Below are 20,940 nucleotides of genomic sequence, written 5' to 3' on the forward strand. Positions count from 1 at the left end.
TTTGCTTCTTTCTTAAATCCTCACTAACAGTTATCAAAATATAGCTGAAAAGAGGGACAACATAGGTCAGGAGCATCCCAATGTGACGCAGTAGGTCCAAAATATACAGTATGCACTGTCGGTAACGTTTTACATATTTCCCCGTGTGGGTGACAGCGTCGCCTTTTGCGTCGCTGTCGTTTTGAAAACGGACAGATTGCCGTTTGACGCTCACTGTAGTAGAGTTCATTTACATGACAGAGAAGTTAGTTAACGCCCATCTCCGCTGTGTCCAATGAAAGGACGCAGCTCCAGCATGTGGCCAATGAGAAACCAGCCTTTCCGAGGTTTTCCGCTTTCCCTGAACTTCTTGACAGATTCGACTTTAGATTGAGAGTTCAAGATGGCCGCCTCAGGTAAGAGTTTTAATTTATATCTAGACTTGAAAATAAATCTTTGGCAAAGTGAGAACGATCTGATAGCACTCGAAATAGACGCAACACGGAACAAGTATGTGCTATGTTTTGGATGACGACGGAACAAGTCACCGCAGACTAAGCGGAGAAAGCAACAGCAACAACTCAGGAGCCGACGCAGTGGTAAAACCCCCGAAGTTCGCAGACGTTTTAGACTGGGCTGGCAACGAATAGCTGAAAAGTACTCAAGCCATTTTGTAGCTACATAATCTCTTCCACTACGGCCACGGCTTAGCCGAGGAACAACTGCGTTTCGAGCCGAGTTCACACTTGGATCTGCTCGAATGACATCGACCGTATGCTGTTAGTTGCCATTGCCCGCTGAACTATTTGGCAAGGCAGTTTAAAGTCGCCAAAGTGGCCCAGTCAAGAGAAACATGGCTTCCGACAACTCCATATGTCAGAGACAAACAGACAGTAGACAAATCCCACGCTAAGCTAAGTGGCTAACATTACATAGCGTTAGCATCACTCATCTGTGACTTCTAAGTTTGCAGATTCGGCGTTTCGCGAGTAATGGCTTGTATCAACTGTTATTCCCACCATTCAAAGTACAGCCCATTGGAGAAAGGCAAGCGTTCGTACCCTGCTACCCCCCACGTTTACATCGTTGGTCATAACGATTTGGCATTCTTTTGCTTCTCTGAAATTGTCATGTTCAACAACACATTTTTTTTTTGCTTCGTTGCTCTTTTCAACACGAATACGTATTGCCTAGCCCCACAACTAAACCTGTTCATTTTGTTGCAGGTTGCAAGTAAACAGTTTACTCTTTTGGATCCACTGCCCCATGACTTTCACCTGAGGTATTGGTGTCAAGTATAGAATCCCCCTCCTGATCCTCTCGTCATGTCCTCCACCTCCTCCTACTCCTCCTCAGGAGAAACTAGTCCAGAGGATCCACCCCGAGGTGGGGGCACTATCCGAGTCTACCTCCCCAACAAGCAAAGGACTGTGGTGAGACAAGCAGCTCGATGATGCTCTTTATCATGCGCTCTCAGTTTTGTGCATCTGTAAAAAATAAAAATAAAATTATGCTGCAACTAGATGGATTAGTGATGGTTCACTGCGAAAGAACTGGCTGGTTTTAAGTGTAATTACTCGCACAAAATTTGACATATTTGTCACTTTGTCAACGAGTGTGAAGATTAGCATTTGGTCTGGCAGATGGTGCTTTTCATCATCCTGCCCTCTTCTGATTTATGATTCAAATTCGATGTATTCCACCTTGTCACATTTGTTCATATTATGAAGTATAATACATTCGACATACATCTTGATTATATTGTGGTGAGCATGTTTGCCTCACAGCCAAGAGGTCGTGGGCTTGAATCTAGGCACATGTCCTCCTATGTGGAGTTTTCATGTTCTGCCCACACTTGAGTGGGTTTTCTCTGGGTACTGTACTCGGGCTACCATTCACATTCCAAAAACCTGCATATTTTATTAGTTAAAGACTGCCAGTTGTTTTGTGTGTGTGTGTGTGTGTGTGTGTGTGTGTGTGAGAGAGAGAGAGACAACGAGAGAGAGAGAGAGAACGAGAGAGAACGAGAGAGAACATGTGGTCTGGTAATTGGTTGGGGGAATTGATATATTTTATATGGCCTCAATTTCTAAAAGGTGTTTCAAGATAAGCTGTTTCAATATAAAACTGACATTTTCACTTAAAACATTAAAATTAAAATACATTGCCTTTGAATGTGACATTGTCAATGTTATTGAAGAGCGGTCTCCGTTTCACAGGTGAATGTTCGCCAAGGACAGACGGTGTATGAGAGTCTAGATAAAGCACTTAAAGTGAGAGGCTTAAGCCAAGACTGCTGTGCTGTATTCCGCCTTCTCGAAGGGTAAGCTTGCATCATGTTGCGCTAAGGTTTGACATACATATGCAAAACGGGCTACAAAATGTTGGTTTGAAATGCAGTCCCCTCCAAAAGTATTGTAACGGTATAGTCAGTTCCGTTATTTTTGTTGTGTACTCAAGACATCTGGGTTTCAGATCAAAAGATGAATTTCAGACAAATGTTCAGAAGTCTAGCTTTTATATTGTCATCCATCCATAGACAGCTCTCTAGTTTTTTTTGGCCTAATTTTCACTGTTGAAACCCAAACCTAAAAACAAGCACGAACGTTGAAGTAATTACGCTAAAAGGCAACATTCAAATAACTACAAATACCCAACAGTCACGTGTTCCAATACAGTACTTTTGTTCACTTGAAAAGTGAGTGGGTGTTTTTTTTTTTTTTTAATGCATCTAGATGTAACTACCATCAAATAAAAGCTGCACTTATGAACTTCTCATATATTCGTCTTTTGATCTGAAATCCAAATGTCTTCAGTATACAACAAAAAACAACAAACAAAGGAATTGACCTTGCCGTTCCAGTACTTGTGGAAGGGACTGTAAGTATCCAAATAGCACAAGATGTCTTTGTTGCAATAACAAGCCAATGTGGCTTCATTAATGTGATAGAATTTTATTTTATGATAAGATACTGTTCCCATTTAAAAAGAATGCATCCTGGTTAGAGGCGGGTAACGAGTCAGATTTCCAAAATCGATTTGATTCACAGGAGCCCGATTCAATTTGATTCCCGATTCATTTTATTTGATTTTTCGATTCAGTTAAGGATTTCACGCAGTACCAATTTTACTTTATTATGGAAGACGTTCTCAGAAGAAGCAATGCTGCAAATAATAGAAACTTCTTGCTCTAACTTGGTGCATTTGTAAAAAATTGTATTTACATTAAGAATTCAACCCAATGCAGTTACGTTAATCGTGTATGTTTTATTGAACATTAGCTGATCAAACCATCCATCCATCCATTTTCCGATCAGCTTTATCCTCACAAGGGTCGTGGGGGTTGCTGGAGCCTATCCCAGCTGTCTTCGGACAGTAGGTGGGGGACACCCTGAACTGGTTGCTGGCCAGTCACAGGGCACATCATAGACAAACAACCATTCGGCTTACAATCACACCTCGGGACAATTTAGAGTGTTCCATTAACCTGCCGTGCGTGTTTTTGGAATATGGGAGGAAAGCGGAGTACCCGGAGAAAACCCACACAGGCATGGGGAGAACATGAAAACTACACACAGGAAGGCCGGAGCCAGGGTCGAACCCCGCCTCTTACAGTGTGAGGCGTACCTGCTCAACATTCGCCCACCGGGCCACCCCCTAATCAAAAAAACGAATAATTCAAATTCCAACCACTGGGCAGGCTGTGTAAATAAAGTGGCAAAAAAAAAAAAAAAAAAACTTTGTAAACTCACGATATTGTCAATCTCACAAAGTTTCAGTTGATTGCTGTCTTTGTGTTTTTTAAAACCCCCATACTCCCAGACAGCTGTTCAGAAGTCTAGCTTTTATTTCATGATATTGTATTATACAGATCAACTTGTTTGATTTCAGTGCTTCAGTGTTGTTTTGATATGCTACTCTAAATCATATGAATTTATGGAAGAAGATGCATAGAATGGATTATTTATGGTTTCATGAATCGCTATTGGGCTATCAAAAGAAAAAAAAATGATTTAATTGTTTTTTTTTTTTTTTTAACCTTGCCCTAATCCTGGTTGAGCAGATCACAGATGGGCAGCACTGAAAGAGCAATAATGTAAATCTGTTCTCCGAGTTGAAAAACTGTTAAGTGGATTTCAATCCACCTATCACCCCCCCCCCCCCCCCCCCCCCCCCCCCCACACACACAAGTCTTCAAGAATTGCTCAAATGAATCTGAATTGAAACACGAGAAATTAGGAAAAAGGTCTAAAATTTGCCCCAAAAAGTTTTCCGCTTAGAGCAGGGGTGCCCATTACGCTGATCGCGATGGACCGGTAGCTTGCGGACTGGTCCCAAGTTGATCGCGAGGGCTGTAGAGGGAAAAAAACAAATAAACAAACAATCATTTGTGTGTCTTTGTGCATGTTAGTAATATATTTTTTGTGTTAATGTACACTGCACCCTAACCATCCTATCAGTCTCATTTTTGCATAAAGTATTAAAAAATAATAATAAAGCAGGTAAATCTTTAACACTACGTTGTTGCGTGACCTGCGTCACCAGAAGTTGTGAGCGCTCAGCAGTCTGCAATTGCAGCTTGTGATTGCAGCTGTTGCGCTATATCTTTTATCGTTATCACTATTGTCATTCAGAGTTTGTTTCGCGTACGATTCACCGGGGGCACGGGCAAAGAATAGGAATCTGGAGGGCCGGGGGAAGCATTTTCAAACAGTACACGTGAGCTACGATAGTTAACAGGCTGTCAAAATGCCTCGCACGCCTCCACCTCAGGCTGTTCCTCATCATGGCATGCGTGTGTATGTGCGTACGTGTGCACAGTAACGGGTCGATCGTGGGAGGTTGGTTGATCAAAAAGTAGATCCTCGGTCAAAAAAGTTTGGGCACCCCTGGCTTAGAGGGTGTGGATTTTTTTGCGCATCGCTAAAAAGAAAATGCAATTTTTTGCTATGGAACCAGCTTTTGACACCACATAACATGTTTTGACTGGATATTGCATCACACGTGCACATTGTACAGAGATGAAAGTCCTCCGGATTTTCCCGGAATTCTGGGTTTTTCACATTTTTATGAAAATCTCTCCGGAGAATTGAGGAAAATTTGCCTAAAATTAATCCGGATATTAGTTGACAACATTGAACGAAGACGCGTTTGAGTTCGTTGTTTTGCTTTTGGTTGAAATCAAAAGACGCGCTTGCGTACATGTTCGCGCTGACGCACGCACAGTAGAGAGCTGCGGACTAGCTCGAGTGGCGTCGCCACAACAGTAGTCCCCTCGCCTCGCATTCTCATGGCCTCGCCATGTCTCGGAGATTTCGAAATTTCGGCGAGAATGGAAGCCACAAAGGGTGCATGAGCCCGATCACTTAACTTGATTTGTAAGCCCGAGCCCGAAGCAAACCCGAGATTTCATATTTTATTTGTGAGTACTCGGGAGGAGGGGTGATTTCTGTTAACAAAGCCTGTCTTTTGGAACGAAATCTAAGTTCAACAAGACTGGATAAACATTTACATCTTTTGTATTTCTGTTCCTGAAGAGGTTACATTAGCGGAAAATTTTACATCATTGACGGATTTTTTTTAAGAGTGGACGGGGAAAATTTAAGGCCGTCCGTCATTTTGACGGGTTGAAAATTGAGCCACAGCAGCAGTACGTCCTTAAGAATCGAGTGCGGCACTTGAAGAGAGAGAAGCAGTGAGACCAAAAAGAACAATGACGGCTGGATCATAAAGATATGAAGGAGTTTTTTGAACTGTCATTGTGAGACTTTAGTACAGTATGTGTTGTGATGACGCCGCTTCTGTTTTTTGCGAACCACGGTCTCTCGTGGCCAAAACTATTCACGGCCTCGGAAAAAAAAAAGTCAGCGAGAGAGGACAGGTGAGAAGCATCCACGACAAGCTGGAGGAGGAGAGCAATAACTATTAGATTATTTTTTCCGGAATTTTCAGGAAAGTCCACTTTCATCTCTGATTGTAGTCGCGACAAATGGCGGCCAATGATAAAGAAAGCTCGATCAGCAATCTGTCCATGATCAATGTTGTTGAGAGTCAACCGAGTTTCTTATGGCAGAAAGTGATGGTCCAACATGGTGTCGTCTCTCATGGCGCAATCTCCTCTCTTCTCAATATTCGCAAAATAATGACAAATGGAAGCGGCCAAAAGTTGCATGTTTGTTTTTGCACATTATCACGAAATTCGCTTAAATTTGAAACATTTGTATGGAAAACCCATTATTGTGCACCGTTTGTGTGCTGCTTTCAGTTTGATGATTGCTGTGCTATACTCCATTTCCCAAATGTTGGGAATCTTTGCTTCTAAGGATGTCTGTTTTTATTGATTGTACTGATTTGTAAAAACAATACATAGTCGCAGGTTTTGCTTCAGTGATATGAGGGAATTTGAACTTTAAGGCATTAAGATCAATTTATAGACAAATATAATTTAATGACTGCAGGAATGAGTACATATTTTGGCATACACCACAGATTGTAGTGGAGTCAGCAGTCCTTCAGTGTGGCTCAGTACCCAAGAATGTGGTCACATGCAGCCCGGACCACCTCTGTACTGGATGCATTCAACCTATATTACGGTTTACTTTTGGTTAGCTCACTCAGGAATAACAAACTAATACTATGCCAATAGATTTTATGACCTGCGACGGGTGGCCTTACAAGGGCTCTTGGTTCAGTGTAGTACTGTATGTGGAAAAGAAATACTGTTACACGCTTTTTGTTGTTGTTATGCTCAGTTAAGGTGTGTGTGTGCGTGTGCGTGTGTGTGTGTGTGTGTGTGCGCGTGTGCGCACGCGCGCGCGCGCGCGCACACGCTGATGATTTCTGTTAATTGCATATTTATCACACACAAAGATTCATCAGACCAATTTTAATATCACACAGCAAACAACCCAAGGAAATACAAAATGCAATTTCTAAATGCGAATATACCATATTTTCCGCACGAAAAGACACACTGGATTATGAGGCGCACCTTCAATGAATGGCTATTTTGTAAATTTTTTTCATACATTGGACGCTTCACATTATAAGGTGCAATCTACAATGCCTCCACTAGATGGTGCTACGCTCCTTCCATTCAACTCGAGAGGCGTCCTTCAACTTGAGAGGCGTTCATGACCGCCTCTGAAAAAACGTAAATTAACTATTACTGTACTTAAATGAAACTACGAAAATTGAAAATAATGAATGCATCAAAACAGAAAATCAAGCGAGGAAATCACAAAATAAATTCTATATCCCCCCTACAGAATTTATTTTGTGATTTCCTCGCTTGATTTTCTTCGTGGTTTCATTGAAGTAATAATTAATTCACGTTTTTCGGAGGCGGCCATGAACGCCTCTCGAGTGGAACGAAAGAGAAGGCACAGAGACGAAAGAGAAGGCACAGAGACGGATGGACAAAGACATACAGTACCTGTATTTGTTGAGACTGTGAAAACCATTAATAAAGTCTGCGTTTAAAAAAAAAAAAATAAAACCACAGCTCTCCTTTTTTCAACAAATACAGGTGCATCTTTGTCCGTCTCCGTGCTTTCTTCCGGTCAACTCGATAGCCGTTCATTACCGCCTCCGAAAAACGCATTGGCATTTCCTTGATCGTAGCTGCAACAGTACGATCAGATGTCAGTCGTAGTTATTTATTCCTTTGTTGTGTATTATTCACAAATGATGAAATCACAATATAAATTCTGTAGGGGGGGCTATAGAATTTATTTTGTGATATCCTCGCTTGCTTTTCAGTTTTGATGTATTTTCAATTTTTGTAGTTTCATTGAAGTAATCGTTACGTTTTTCGGAGGCGGTCTTGAACGCCTCTCGAGGCGAATGGAAGAAGGCACGGAGACAGACAAAGACGTACCTGTATTTGTTGAGACCGTTTTAAAAAATTAACACCACAGCTCTCCTTTTTTCGGAGCTGCAACACAAACTTATTTAATAAAGCAGCAACACAGTTCACTGAACCAACAGCAAGTTATAACATTGGAAGCATGTCTCCAGGAAGGAGCCATCTTGGAGTCGATGTATTACCGTAATGACCAACACAAGACGCACCGGATTTTTAGGCGCTCGGTGAGCTTTTAAGAAAATGGAAGACTTTTTGGTGCACCCTATAGTGCGGAAATTACGGTAATTTATTTAGACAAAAAAAAAAAAAATCCAGACCAACTGTGCCATAAGAAAAACTAATTGCCCCCTGACCTAATAATAGGTTGTGCCACCTTTGGCAGCAATAATTGAAATCAAGCATTAGTGGTAATTGGTGATGAGTCTTTCACATCGCAGTGGAGGAATTTTGGCCCCCTCTTCTTCGTAGAATTGCTTCAACTCCGCCATATTAGTGTTTTCTAGCATTAACTGCTCATTTAAGGTCACACCTCAGCATCTCAAGTGGATTCAAATCCAGACTTTGACTTGGCCACTCCAAAACCTTCATTTATACATCCATCCATCCATCCATCTATCTAAGCAAGCCATTCGGAGCTGGACTTGCAGGTGTGTTTTGGATCATTGTCTGACTGCACGATCCAGGAGCGCTTGAGTTTGAGGGCGCAAATTGACTGTTGGTCGGATGTTCTCCTTCAAGATTTTCTGTTTGACATCAGAATTCATTGTCCCATCAATCACATCAAGTTGTCCTAGTCCTGAGGAAGCAAAGCAGACACAAACCATCACACTGCCATCACCATGCTTCACTGTTGGCATAATGTTCTTTTTATCAAATGCTGTGCCATTTTTACCTCAGATGGAACATGGCACATCTTCCAAAAAGTCACATTTTTAACTCAGAATGTTTTTTCAAAAGCCTTGAGAATGATCAAGATGTCTTTTGGCAAATGTGAGATGGGCCTTTGTGTTCTTGTTGGACAGCAGTGGTTTTCACCTGGGACCTCTCCCATATTTGCCATTTTTGGCCAGTGTCTTATGGTAGAGTCATGAACACCGACCTGAACTGAGGCCAGCGAGGTCTGGAGTTCTACGGATGTTGTTCTAGGTCAGGGGTGCCCAACCGTTTTTGACCGAAGATCGACTTTTCAAGCAACCGACCTCCCGCGATCGACGTGCTACCGCATGTGCATGCGTACACACACGGGTGCCATGATGAGCAACAGCCATAACGGCCCAGATACAAGTAGATACAAGAGCTTGTGCGTTTGTAAAAAGGAATCAGTGCCTACCTTAGTCGAGGCCTGATGCGGCGGAATGGGACGCACTTTGGCAGCGTATTCAGTGCAACAACGTCACCATCATAGCTCACGTACTGTATATTGTTTTAAAAATGTTCTCCTGGCACTTCAGTTTCCCATTCTTTACCAGTGCCATTGGTGAATTGTATATACATCAAACTTTGAATCAGAATAATAAAAAAAAAAAGATATATGGCAACAACTTGAATCGCAAGCTGCAAGTGCGGACTGCTGACTTCTAACAACTTTCGGTGATGCAGGTCATGCACCGCCGTAGGTTAAGGTGACCTGCTTTGTTGTAGTATTATTTTATTTTTTTAAATACTTTTTTTTTTTTTTGTGAACGTGAAACTGAGAGGATGCTTAGGGTGCAGTGTGCACTAACACAAAAATATAGAATATGAATAACGCACACAGACACACATTTTTTTTTTAATCCCTCCACCCGCACAATCGACTTGGGAGTTCGTGGGCTGCAGGTCTGGTTGGGCACCCCTATTCAGGTTCTTTTGCAACTTCCTCGAGTCGTCGTCGTCGCACTCTTGGAATCATTATAGCTGGTCAACCACTCCTGGGAATGTGAACCACTGTTCCCAGTTTTATCTATTTGTGGATAATTGCTCTGACAGTGGTTTGCTGAAGGTCGAGAGTTTTGGAAATGGCTTTGTAATCTTTTCCAGACTGATAGATTTCAATAACTTTTTTTTCCAGTGTATTCTTGAATTTCTTTGGCTCGTGGTATGATGCGTTTGTTTCTTGATCGTGTAGCCGATGTCACTTTGTCTGACAAATGTTGTGTGATTTCTTGCTTCAACAATTGTGGTGCTAGGGTGTTTCATGTGAAATTGAACTCAGCTTTCCCAAAACTGTTGCTTGTCACAGTTACTTTGTGACTTAACAAGGGGACCTTTTTTTCACACAGGGATATGTAGTTTTCAATTTTTTATGTGTGTGTGTGTGTGTGTGTGTGTGTGTGTGTGCCTTTATAAATTAAATTTTCATTTAAGAAATTGCATTTTGTATATACTTGGGTAGTCTCTGTGGTTTGATGACCTGAAAGCTTTTGTGTGTGATAAATATGTGAATTCACAGAAATCAGGAAGGAGGCAAATAAACTATTTCACAGTACTGTACATATGCATGTTTGTGTGTATATATATATATATATATATATATATATATATATACACACACACACACACACACACACACACACACAGTACAGTCGAACCTTGTTATGTTACTCCAGGGACTTAACGAATAACGTTTTTTATAATGGTAGTTCATTGAAGCCATTTCCAATAAAATGGCCGCCAACTACAGGATGAACATTTATAGATGTAAAAACATGAACATGTAATACAGTATAATCATGTCAATTACAAATACATGTACAGTATACAGTATGAAGAAAAAAATTCAGTCAACAAATGACAAGTACTTTCTCCAGTTCAAGATGTGCCATGCCATTTTCGATCCTCTTTCAATCTGTTGGTCTCAAGCTCTGCCTTGATTATGTTTTGTCATTAAGAATGATGGTCAAAAATTGTTGACTTTACCGATTTGTCATCTCGGCGAAGCTTCATCAGGGAGATTCCCTTTCGAAAGTGACCGATAATTTCAGCCTTCACAGACAGCGAGATTTGCTTACGTTTACCAGACATGTTTTCAGACCATGTGCTTGACCGCGCCGTGCTTCTGGAAGTACAACAATGTACAAGTCGATCAGTAGTGTTGCTAAGCAACGGAGGGGAATCCTGTGCTGTACATTTTGTTCATAAGCAACATCGTGGCGGCAGTTAGCTTGCCACTGTTCATTGTAACAAAGGCATTTTCACTATTTTGTGGGAAAAATCTGGTCGCTATAATGAAGTGTACATTATAAAGGTATTCGTTGTCAGCAAAATGGGCAAATGGAAAATAAATTACGTGAAATCGGGACTCCCCCCACCCGCCCCTCCAATTAAATTAGAAGTCTTTAACGTCATGTATTTTTCCCCAAATACATATGTGGTACACAGTTGTTTTAATTGTTGTTGTTCTTGTCTTTTAATTACTCTTCCAGTCGGAAGAGACTGACAGACTGGGACACGGACATTACTCCTTTGGTTGGAGAAGAGCTATTAGTCGAGGTCCTGGATGACATTCCCCTTACCATGCACAACTATGTAAGTAGCAGGCAAAGCTGATTTCTTGATTTGTTTTATGACCTTTTTTGCACATAAATGTTCATCTGCTGCACAAGTAATCCAATTTTACTCTACACAGGTACGGAAAACTTTCTTCAAGCTGGCTTACTGTGATTTTTGCCACAAGTTCTTATTTAATGGCTTCAGGTGTCAGACATGTGGATACAAATTTCACCAGCACTGCAGTAGCAAGGTACCTACTGTTTGCGTGGACATGGACACAGTAACCAAACAGCGGTAAGTTGAATCACAGTTAAGTAAATGTGCTGGTCACACACACACACACACACACACACCCACACACACACACACACACACACTCACGAACGTCTCTTAATACGAAATTTTCAAGTTACGAAACGCCTCAACAGGAAAACATTGCCTCAAGTTACGAAAGGTAAAAATACAGTATGGGCTGCTACTCGCAACTCAGAGTTTCCGACACTCCACTGCATTCAAAAACAAAACACAGAAGCGTTTGCGTGTGTGTGCATGTGTGTGCGTGTGGAATATTTACAGTATCTGCCGTCGAGTGTTACGTTCAACTGATAAGCAGTCAATGAAATCCTGGTAAGATGTTTGTCAACAAACGCCTTTGTCTTTGTTACATTATTGCTTGCCTCACATTGTCATGTCGGCAGACAAAGATAGTTTGGCCGCTGATGCGCCAGGGAGGACACTAAAATACACTGGTTTGTTTAGTATTAGCTAGCAACTTGTACGTCAAGCGGATGGATTTAAAATTAGTTCAAAAGGATGAGCGCTTCAGAAAATGGATGGATGTTTGGAAGAGCCTGTGTTCTGCCGTTTGACAATGTATGGCTGGCAATCCTGGTGATAAATGTAAGTAATTATCTTTAAGGTCGAAGCTTCATGAATATGCCATAGATTTTCAAAATGTGGACAATGTATATGGAAGATAAAGCACTATAAAAATGCACTTCATATTACTATTGTGATAAAATTGGATGTTATGTTTTTTGGACAGCTCTTAAGCACCATATATGACAACAAGAATGATCTGGCGACTCACTCAATAGCAACTGGTGACTGCAACGGAAGGCCCACTGAACGTGTATTTCAAGTTCCATCTTGCATTAAAATTAACCAGGGGGATTGCGGGCGCTTTGTTTTGGCAAATACGTACAAGACTAGTCTCAAGGGCTATGGAAATCGAGATAAGAATATTAATATTGAAATGAGGACATATCAAGGGGTGTTCACACGGAAAGATTTGCTCCAGTGCTACACCGGGGCTGCGCCAGTAGAGCGTTCACACGTGCAAATTTGCTCTGGCGTAGCCCCGGAAAACAGGAGCAAATTTGATCCACCTCAGGGAGGTGGTTTAAAAATTTGATCCAGAACAAATGCTCGTTTGCGGGGCAGCACCGATGTAAAATGGTACGTGTGAATGCTACAATTTGCTCCGGAGCAAATGCTCGTTTGCGAGGGGGGAGTAGCCTCGCTACGCATGAGAAGAGTTGATTACGTACGGCGAGAATGCCTTGCTTTCGTGCTCTGTCGGACTTCCGTCATGTGTTTGTTTAATAACAAGACGCTTGTGGAGGCTCTCAGTCGTACAGGAAAGTTCCATCGTAGAAAGGGTTCCGTCAGTCGTCATCTGTACCTGTGGGTAAAAAACAAAAAAGGACGTTTCGCTTCTCTCACAGAAGCTTCGTCAGCGGTAGACAACTCTGAAGTCTCTGTGAAGACTCCGGGAAATTGCTCTGCGCTAAAAAGCTGAGCGTGTCCTATTTGAGGACTGGGTGGGGATGGTTAGTCACGCCCCTATGGTGAAGAGGCCCATTGATTTCTAAATTCCCTATCATTGGGTCTTGATTAGGCCTATTGTTTGGGCTAGGGCTGAATAGCTACTTTCAGTTAGCCTGATCAGCATGTCTATGTCCCTTAACAGGGTGGGTTTTTTTTCCTCTTTGAGATAACTTCGGATCATCATGACTCTCATTTTAAGAAAGGTCTGTGACAGAAAAAAAAATGAACAAGATATCAAAAACCTATTTTATCGCCTACATTTGATTTATAAGTTGGTCACCAAGAGGGAAGAACAAGATAAAAAGAGCAACAGAAATTTGATATCCATTCATCCATTTTCTATTCTTCTTTTTATGAGCATGGTGGCGGGTGAGTTGGAGCCTCTCAGAACTGACTTTGAACAAGAGGCGGGGTACACCCTGAACAGGCCAACAGCCAGTCATATGTTCAAATAGACAAACATCCATTCACACTCATATTTGTGTTTGGCGCATTACATTTTTGCTTTTCTGAGTGTCATTGAAGTCATCGTTGATTTACGTTTTCGGGGGCGGTCACTCTCGAGCAGAAGGCGCGGAGAACGAGAAGGAGAAGGACGTGCCTGGACAGTAGTTGCTTGAGTTGTGTATATGTTTTAGAAAGAACCAACACGACAGCTCATTTGTTTTCTGTCGTTTTGCTCCGCTGCAGAAACTGCCGTGTGAATGCAAGTGGAGCTGCCCCGACGCTGCGCCGGTGCTAATACGCTCAGGGGCTTTGTACGTGTGAACGCTCCACAAAATTTGCTCTGGTGTAAAATATATCGCAACAAAATACATCGGTGCAGTGCCGGAGCAAATGTGTGCCGTGTGAACACCCCTTCAGTCATTTGACCATGTCACGCTTGTGTTGCATGTAAATCTCAGTTCAACCATGTTTTAGAACAGGGTTCACCAACGTTTTTGAGAGTGAGAGCTACTTCATGTACACTGATTGTGTGAAGGGCTACCAAATGGATACACGTCTGAAATAACATCTGTACAAATTACATTTAATAATATTAGAATGTGTTATTTTTCATACTTAATGATTTTAATTTTCAGGCTCTGATCATCTTCACGATGTCTCACAATACTGCCAGTGCTTGCATTTTTAAATCATAATTTCTACGAGCAAATCACAATCCTAGCACTGGCGGGCTATTGGTGTGGTCCTCATGATCTACCTGGTGCCGGCGGGCACCACGTTGGTGACCCCTGTTTTAGAACATTACATCAGAGGTCCCCAACCCCCAGGCCGTGGACCAGTACCAGTCCGTGGGTCATTTGGTCCCGGGCCGCACAGAAAGAATACATAACTTACATCCGTTTTATTCATTTCTGAATCTGAACGTTGTTTTATTTTGAAAAATTACGGGATCCTCTGTTACATCCATCTACAATATGTCACTCTTGACGCAGGTGAAGGCACGCTTCTCAGTCACGTGATAGGTTACAGCTAAAATGAACCCCAGGAGATAGCAAAATGAGTAAAAAACAAAAGTCTTTGGAAAGTTTCTTTGAGAAGGGGGAAAGGCCCAGCCAGGAGACAGAGGAGGAGCCTACTACTTTCAAGAAAAAGAACACTACATTTAACTGACAGTGTCAGGAGTCCTACTTAAAATACGGATTGATCACAACGGGAGATTCCCACGCACCAAGCCCAATCTGCATGATTGGTGATGGTGACTGCCATCTTTTTGTGGATTGATAAAAAGTCATACAATGTAATATTGTCTGAGACCCTCAAAACGTTATTTTTTTTAATGCTTGGTTTTCAATGAACCCATAATATAGTACACTTTTTTTGTGGGCTGCACAGATTCCCCCACCCCCACTCCCTCTCATTGACTTTAACCCTTTCATGCACCCTGTAACCCGATAACATGATAAGCTGTCCACTGTCGTAACCGCTGTCCCTGAAAGGGTTAAGCTGTCACTAACGCACCTTCTTGGAATGTATTCAATCTGCGTGGAGCGAGCCTGAAATGAGGGTGTTTCCTGTTCACACTCTTCCTCCCCTCGGCCACATTCTCCCAAATACTTAAATCATGCGTGCTCCTGTAACCCGCCTGCTGCCCTCGTGCAGATAAGCGGTTCGGTTTCTGTGAAATAGTCCATTTAAAGAAATTGACATGCAGAGTTCAGTGTTAACATGTTAGAGCCCACCCCTGTTTAATGTTATTGTCTTTTGTCTCATTCTTCTCTACTTGTTTGGCCGGGTGTCATCCAAGTCCCTGCACAGATGAGTATCCTCAGATACTATTGCCAGAAAATTCCCCATCACAGAGTAACATAGCCTTTACACCAGAGCCTGCTGGGTAAGGTTGCAGACCAAACAATTTCTTAGCATGTTAAAGATTCACCTTGTTGAAGCATATTTTAATACGCCGTGTGACATTTTGCGTTCCCTCTCTCAGGCTGGACCTCCTGTCACCAACATCAGCCTTTCGCTTCCCCATCCCCAGTGGAGATGGCCAATCTCTACAAAGGCATCGCTCCACCTCGACACCCAATGTTCATATGGTCAGCACAGTGAGCCCGGCTGTTGTCAGCATTATAGAGGTAAGCGTAAGCCGCCCTTTGTATTGTTTTCGTTTGTTGTGTAGTTTTGAAATGTCGATGTACTCTGCCCACCCCCCAGCAAATTTTGTGTGTGTTGTGCGGGTGTGTGTATAGATGCACTTTTCCTGGTTCGTCCCCAACCTGTGCACCCGTCTGTCATCATCCCTCCGTCCTTATTCATATTATAATACCTACCTGTCCTTACATTTCACGACTCCGTCCGTCCCTGCCACCCCCCCCCAAAAAAAAAAAGAAAGTGTCCGTGCATGACACCGTGGGAGACAGGCTAACGGCAGAGGTTTCATAATTTATAAATTTTATTTTAAGCTGTTCGGCCCCCTGCTGCTTCTAAAGACCAGCCTGTCAAAGCTGGCACTGGCTAGGGCGGTCCTCTTTGGCTGGAGGTTGGAAAAAAACCCTCTCCACAGCAGCAGAGTTAGAGAGTGGGGTGTGTAATAAATAAGTCCACCCATGCCTCCCTGTGCTCCGCCGATGCATTCCCTATACAGTACATGTGGCTGCGTAACCAGTGGCACGTTTGAAGCGTTACAAGGCAATTTTTGTCCTTGGCCCATTTCGCCCAAGTAGGTTGAAATGAACTGATTTCCCGCCTCGCCTCGGCGTCAAATGCACATAGTACTTCACACGCATGCGCATGATTAAAGCAGCCGAATAAAGTACGGAAAAAAAAAACAGCACAAAGGGGACCGGGATGGGTTCGAGAGGCATACAACACAGCCAGCTTTCTTAACCGGCTCGATTGAATAATTTACATTTATTTAAGTGTCAACCAATATAGCTGCCGACATATTCAGTGGCTGACGAAAACCCACTTCCATCGATTAAAAATTGCATTTTTGCCATATGTCTGGTTAAGAAGTGTGCGGTGTTATGTGGCCCCCTGGCAGTGCTGATGGAAAAACCATGGCCCCCCTCCATCATTTTTATTTGCTCTAGTCACTTTGTTGCATTTTAAAATGTAAATCCCAGAGACGTGTTACTTACATCGGATATCAATCAGACATTTTCCATGTCAACTAAACAGTGGGACGAAGCAAAATCAAAGTGCAACCTAATACGAGTGGCTCCGTGCGTTGCAACAACTGAACAGTTTTGCCGCTTGGAGAAATGTCAAATTAAACTTTAGTAAACATGACCACAAATGGAAACGTCTTGCATGAACTCTTCCTATTTATACTCAAATTGTGTCAGTAAAATTCTTTGTAATCCATTTAATGAAGTCTGCGTGTTTTTTTTTGTTCCCCCTTCAACCTTTTTAGGAAGCAGTGAAATTTAACAACACAATAGGTATGCTTTCTTATTTTTTTTTTTAATTAGTCATTTTAGGTTTGCTGTTTATTTTTTCACGTATTAGACTCAAAAACTTGGTGCCCTGCCCTTTCTATCTGCAGGTCCTGAGCCATCACCAAAGCCATCCACTAGCCCACCCTCTTTAGGTTCTCCAGGGAGAAGACCGCCCAAGTCGCCTTCAGAGCACAAAGAACGAAAGCCCTCCTCCTCGGATGACAAAAAAAAAGTAGTACGTCATTTTCTGCAGTCGTCTTTGTCTGTGGATCTTTTTGGAGACACGAGTTAATTTATCAGTTTATTTGGCAAATTGGATGTGTTTTAGCATCGTGGGGGCTACAGAGACTCAAGTTACTACTGGGAGGTCCACTACCGGGAAGTCACGATTCAGAAGAGAATAGGAGCTGGCTCCTTTGGAACTGTATTCAAGGGCAAGTGGCATGGGGATGTAGCGATCAAGATCCTTAAAGTCACAGAGCCGACGCCCGAACAGTTGCAGGCCTTTAAAAATGAAATGCAGGTCTTAAGGTAAGTTAGTTTTTCATGTGTAGTTATAAATTTATGGTTCAGGCAAGATCTGAAGTACTGCTTTTTATTATTTTAACTATCGTGAAGTCCTGATTAAAATGTAACTTGTTAAAAATGTTATGCTCCTGAAAGAATTTCAAAAATCTGGACATTCAGAAATCTGGTTCAGGAAGTGAATTTCAAAAGGTTGGCAGCTCTGGGTCAGTGTGTTTTATTTGTAAAATTGATTTCGTCACATAAAAGCAAAAGCAGATGTGTTTACATAAAAATGTGGAATTTTATTGAAAAGAATAAATATACTCACTGACCATTTTAACAGAAAATATTATCCTTTCACATTTAGTTAACCTTTCAGAAAAATTTCCATTATGGGTTTTAGGCTTTTACACTCACCATTACTGTGAAGGGATTCAATTTCTACCATCATATAAATTTCAGAGAATATTGCTCAGGTCTTATTTGAAGCAGTTAAGTCTCTGACAAAAGTATGGATGTTTTTTAATGCGCATTTTACATATATTACATTGACACTGTATACGAAGAACATTTGTTTGTATTGGTAGAAATTTGAACTTCATTCCCTTGCAAATTGGAACATTCTTGGTTTAAATTTAGTCAAATTTCAATATATGTCAGAAACATTTCCTGTCAAACTTTTCCTGAAATTGTTCAGCCATAGTTAGAGCCAACTTAAAACCAAAATGGTGGCTGTACTCTTGAGATATTTTGCAAATTAAAGAGTCAAGAAAAAAATGGTTATTCGAAATTGTCTTTACCGAAAATGTAATTTTCCATCTCTTCAGGAAAACCCGACATGTCAACATCCTGTTGTTCATGGGTTACATGACTAAGCCCAATTTTGCCATAATCACACAGTGGTGTGAAGGCAGCAGCCTGTACCGCCATCTGCACGTCTCGGAAACCAAATTTGACACTATGAGGAGGATTGACGTGGCCAGACAGACAGCACAGGGCATGGAGTAAGAATTTTCCACATGTGGCTTTACCAATACTGTTTATATGGTGCTGATGTTTTCTGCAGCTGTGACATTTCAAATGCCAACTATCTGTGAAAAATGTTATTTAATCTTACATTCTCCACGCTCAAATGTAGAACAATGTCCCTTGTTAACTGAGGACCATCTCTCTTCCTCTCCCTCTCCCGCCCGAAATCAAGTTCAATTGCTACTTAAGGACATTAAAAAGAACTCAAACGCTGATATTGTATCATAAGGTTCTTGTAGGCAATGTTTAACAGCGGCTCCAGCATTAGTGGCGAACAGCTAGTCCCTAAACAAGTATCCCATATCGAGTGGCGAGAGTCGTCTGATTGCTGAGGCGAAAATGACTGCACGCTTAGATGCAGACAGCCTGACACAGTCGCCATTCCTACTAATCACTTACCGGTAATCGAAATCGCTACTGTAGTTGTGACATCACTTTGTCTCAAATGCTAAAATATGGGGAGAGATTTGTCTAATAATATTTCTAGAGAGGAAAATAGCGTGCTGTAAATGTAGGAAAAATCTGTTTCAAGTTGACCTTTGCAAATACTATGACATTCTGAAATTGCAGTTGGGTAGCAAATGTTTGTTCTGAATATTGTTTCCATGTAAAACCAATTTGAATTTTCCCTTTCAGTTATCTTCACGCAAAGAACATTATTCATCGCGACCTGAAATCAAACAGTATCCTTTTTTCTTGTCAAGTACGGTAGTAGTTTGTACTCAACCAATAGCCATACTGTAATGTTCAATGTGACAGACTTCATTACAACCCATTGCCAACTTCAATCGCACTTTTTGTATGCTGTTATGAACATCCCTGTGTAAAAAAAAAAAAAAAAGACTAATTGACTACATAACCTTGCTCTCCATCTCGCAACGTCAATAACATTCTGTTTGTAAGCGGCAGTATTTCCTGAGATTGTTCTCTAGATATTTTCCTCCATGAAGGTTGGACTGTTAAGATTGGGGACTTTGGCCTTGCAACAGTCAAGTCACGGTGGAGCGGCTCTCAGCAAGTCGAACAGCCTAGTGGATCAATTCTTTGGATGGTACTTTTGTTTTAAGGTCATTCCAGAAATATTGAATGAAAGAAATTGTCTATAGATGACATCACACTTTGCTTTCTCTTCCTTGTATTCCAAGGCTCCTGAGGTGATCCGAATGCAGGACAGCAACCCATATACATTCCAGTCTGATGTATATGGCTATGGTGTCGTGCTGTTTGAACTGATGTCGGGGACTCTACCATACTCCAATATCAATAACAGAGATCAGGTAGAAGAAATAACCCTTATTTGAACTGATCAAAATGTTTTGAGCCAAATTGTAATGAATGTTGGATTTGTTACATTTGCTGTGAAAAAGGCATGGCGAGGGCAGCTTTACTGGTTCTAGTATATTTCATACACAAGGCCACTCAGTGTCCTTCACACAAGCCGAGACGCGGCACCTAAAAGCAATGACCAACAAAACAGCTGACGTCATTCAAAAGCAAAGCACAGGGAACAAAAGTAGCTCACCAAAATGGCGAAAAGAGCATATATTAGCAACATTTAAACACATTAACAGAAGACTTTAAAAACATTTTAAAACACAACAAACAAAAACGAAAGTCTTGTTCGTTATCCTTCATTTAGCACACTAGAATTCTAGGAACATTATATTGATTCATTTGTTTATTTCTTCCTCTCCCTCCAGATAATCTTTATGGTGGGACGTGGTTACTTGTCCCCAGACCTCAGTAAACTCTATAGTACCTCACCCAAGTCAATGAAAAGGCTGATCATTGACTGCCTGAAGTTCAAACGGGATGAGAGGCTCTTGTTCCCGCAGGTAACAAGGCTGTGGTTTCCATTACAAAATGTTTTCTTCCGAAGTAATAATGCCTCAACCGGCCATCGCAAGTCAAATGTAAAGGTTTTTTTTTTTTGGGGGGGCGGGGGGTTAAAAGTATGTGGATTGTAAGTGTGTGTTCCACTGTTCGCCACGGTGTAGTGCTCATGTTCCGAGCCGGTCCTCTATAGCCCCGTTCACACGGCAACGTTTGGTCCGACGCAGCTCCGAAACAAATCCAGTCGAGCATTCACACGTGCACATTTGCTCCGGCGTAGCTCCACTAAAGAGCTTATACCGGACCAAATTTAATACACCTCAGGTAGGTGGTTTAAAAATTTGCTCCACAGCAAATGCTCGTTTGCGACGCTACGCCGAAACAAATGTGCACGTGTGAACGCAGCTGGATTAAATTTGCTCCAGAGCAAAGGCTCGCTTGCGGGTGAGTGGCCTCGCTACGCTCGCTACCAGATGCACGGAATCCGACCCCGGTCGACAGTGACGAGGGGGCCAGCGACACAGACGAAGCCCGGCC

General features: G+C 41.9%; 1 protein-coding gene across 2 annotated transcripts in view; it reads left to right on the forward strand.

Moving 5' to 3' along the window:
• The first annotated feature begins 297 nt into the window (after positions 1-297).
• The window catches only part of araf (A-Raf proto-oncogene, serine/threonine kinase), a 24,828-nt gene continuing 4,185 nt past the window's right edge, over positions 298-20,940 (forward strand). The window contains exons 1-15 of one of the 2 annotated variants that reach the window (XM_019860892.1): positions 298-395; positions 1,206-1,412; positions 2,199-2,302; positions 11,251-11,353; positions 11,454-11,611; positions 15,399-15,485; positions 15,585-15,729; positions 17,010-17,037; positions 17,142-17,269; positions 17,363-17,565; positions 18,369-18,545; positions 19,207-19,253; positions 19,503-19,621; positions 19,716-19,847; positions 20,271-20,405. In XM_019860892.1, coding sequence (XP_019716451.1) covers positions 1,305-1,412; positions 2,199-2,302; positions 11,251-11,353; positions 11,454-11,611; positions 15,399-15,485; positions 15,585-15,729; positions 17,010-17,037; positions 17,142-17,269; positions 17,363-17,565; positions 18,369-18,545; positions 19,207-19,253; positions 19,503-19,621; positions 19,716-19,847; positions 20,271-20,405 — 1,674 coding nt within the window. In that variant the 5' untranslated portion in view covers positions 298-395; positions 1,206-1,304. Of the gene's footprint in view, positions 396-451; positions 579-1,205; positions 1,413-2,198; positions 2,303-11,250; positions 11,354-11,453; positions 11,612-15,398; positions 15,486-15,584; positions 15,730-17,009; positions 17,038-17,141; positions 17,270-17,362; positions 17,566-18,368; positions 18,546-19,206; positions 19,254-19,502; positions 19,622-19,715; positions 19,848-20,270; positions 20,406-20,940 lie in introns of those variants that run through there. The other variant, XM_019860893.1, reaches the window with a different exon arrangement.

This window comes from Hippocampus comes, unplaced genomic scaffold (genome assembly GCF_001891065.2).
Source record: "Hippocampus comes isolate QL1 unplaced genomic scaffold, H_comes_QL1_v1.1 scaffold130, whole genome shotgun sequence".
Lineage (NCBI taxonomy): Eukaryota > Metazoa > Chordata > Actinopteri > Syngnathiformes > Syngnathidae > Hippocampus > Hippocampus comes.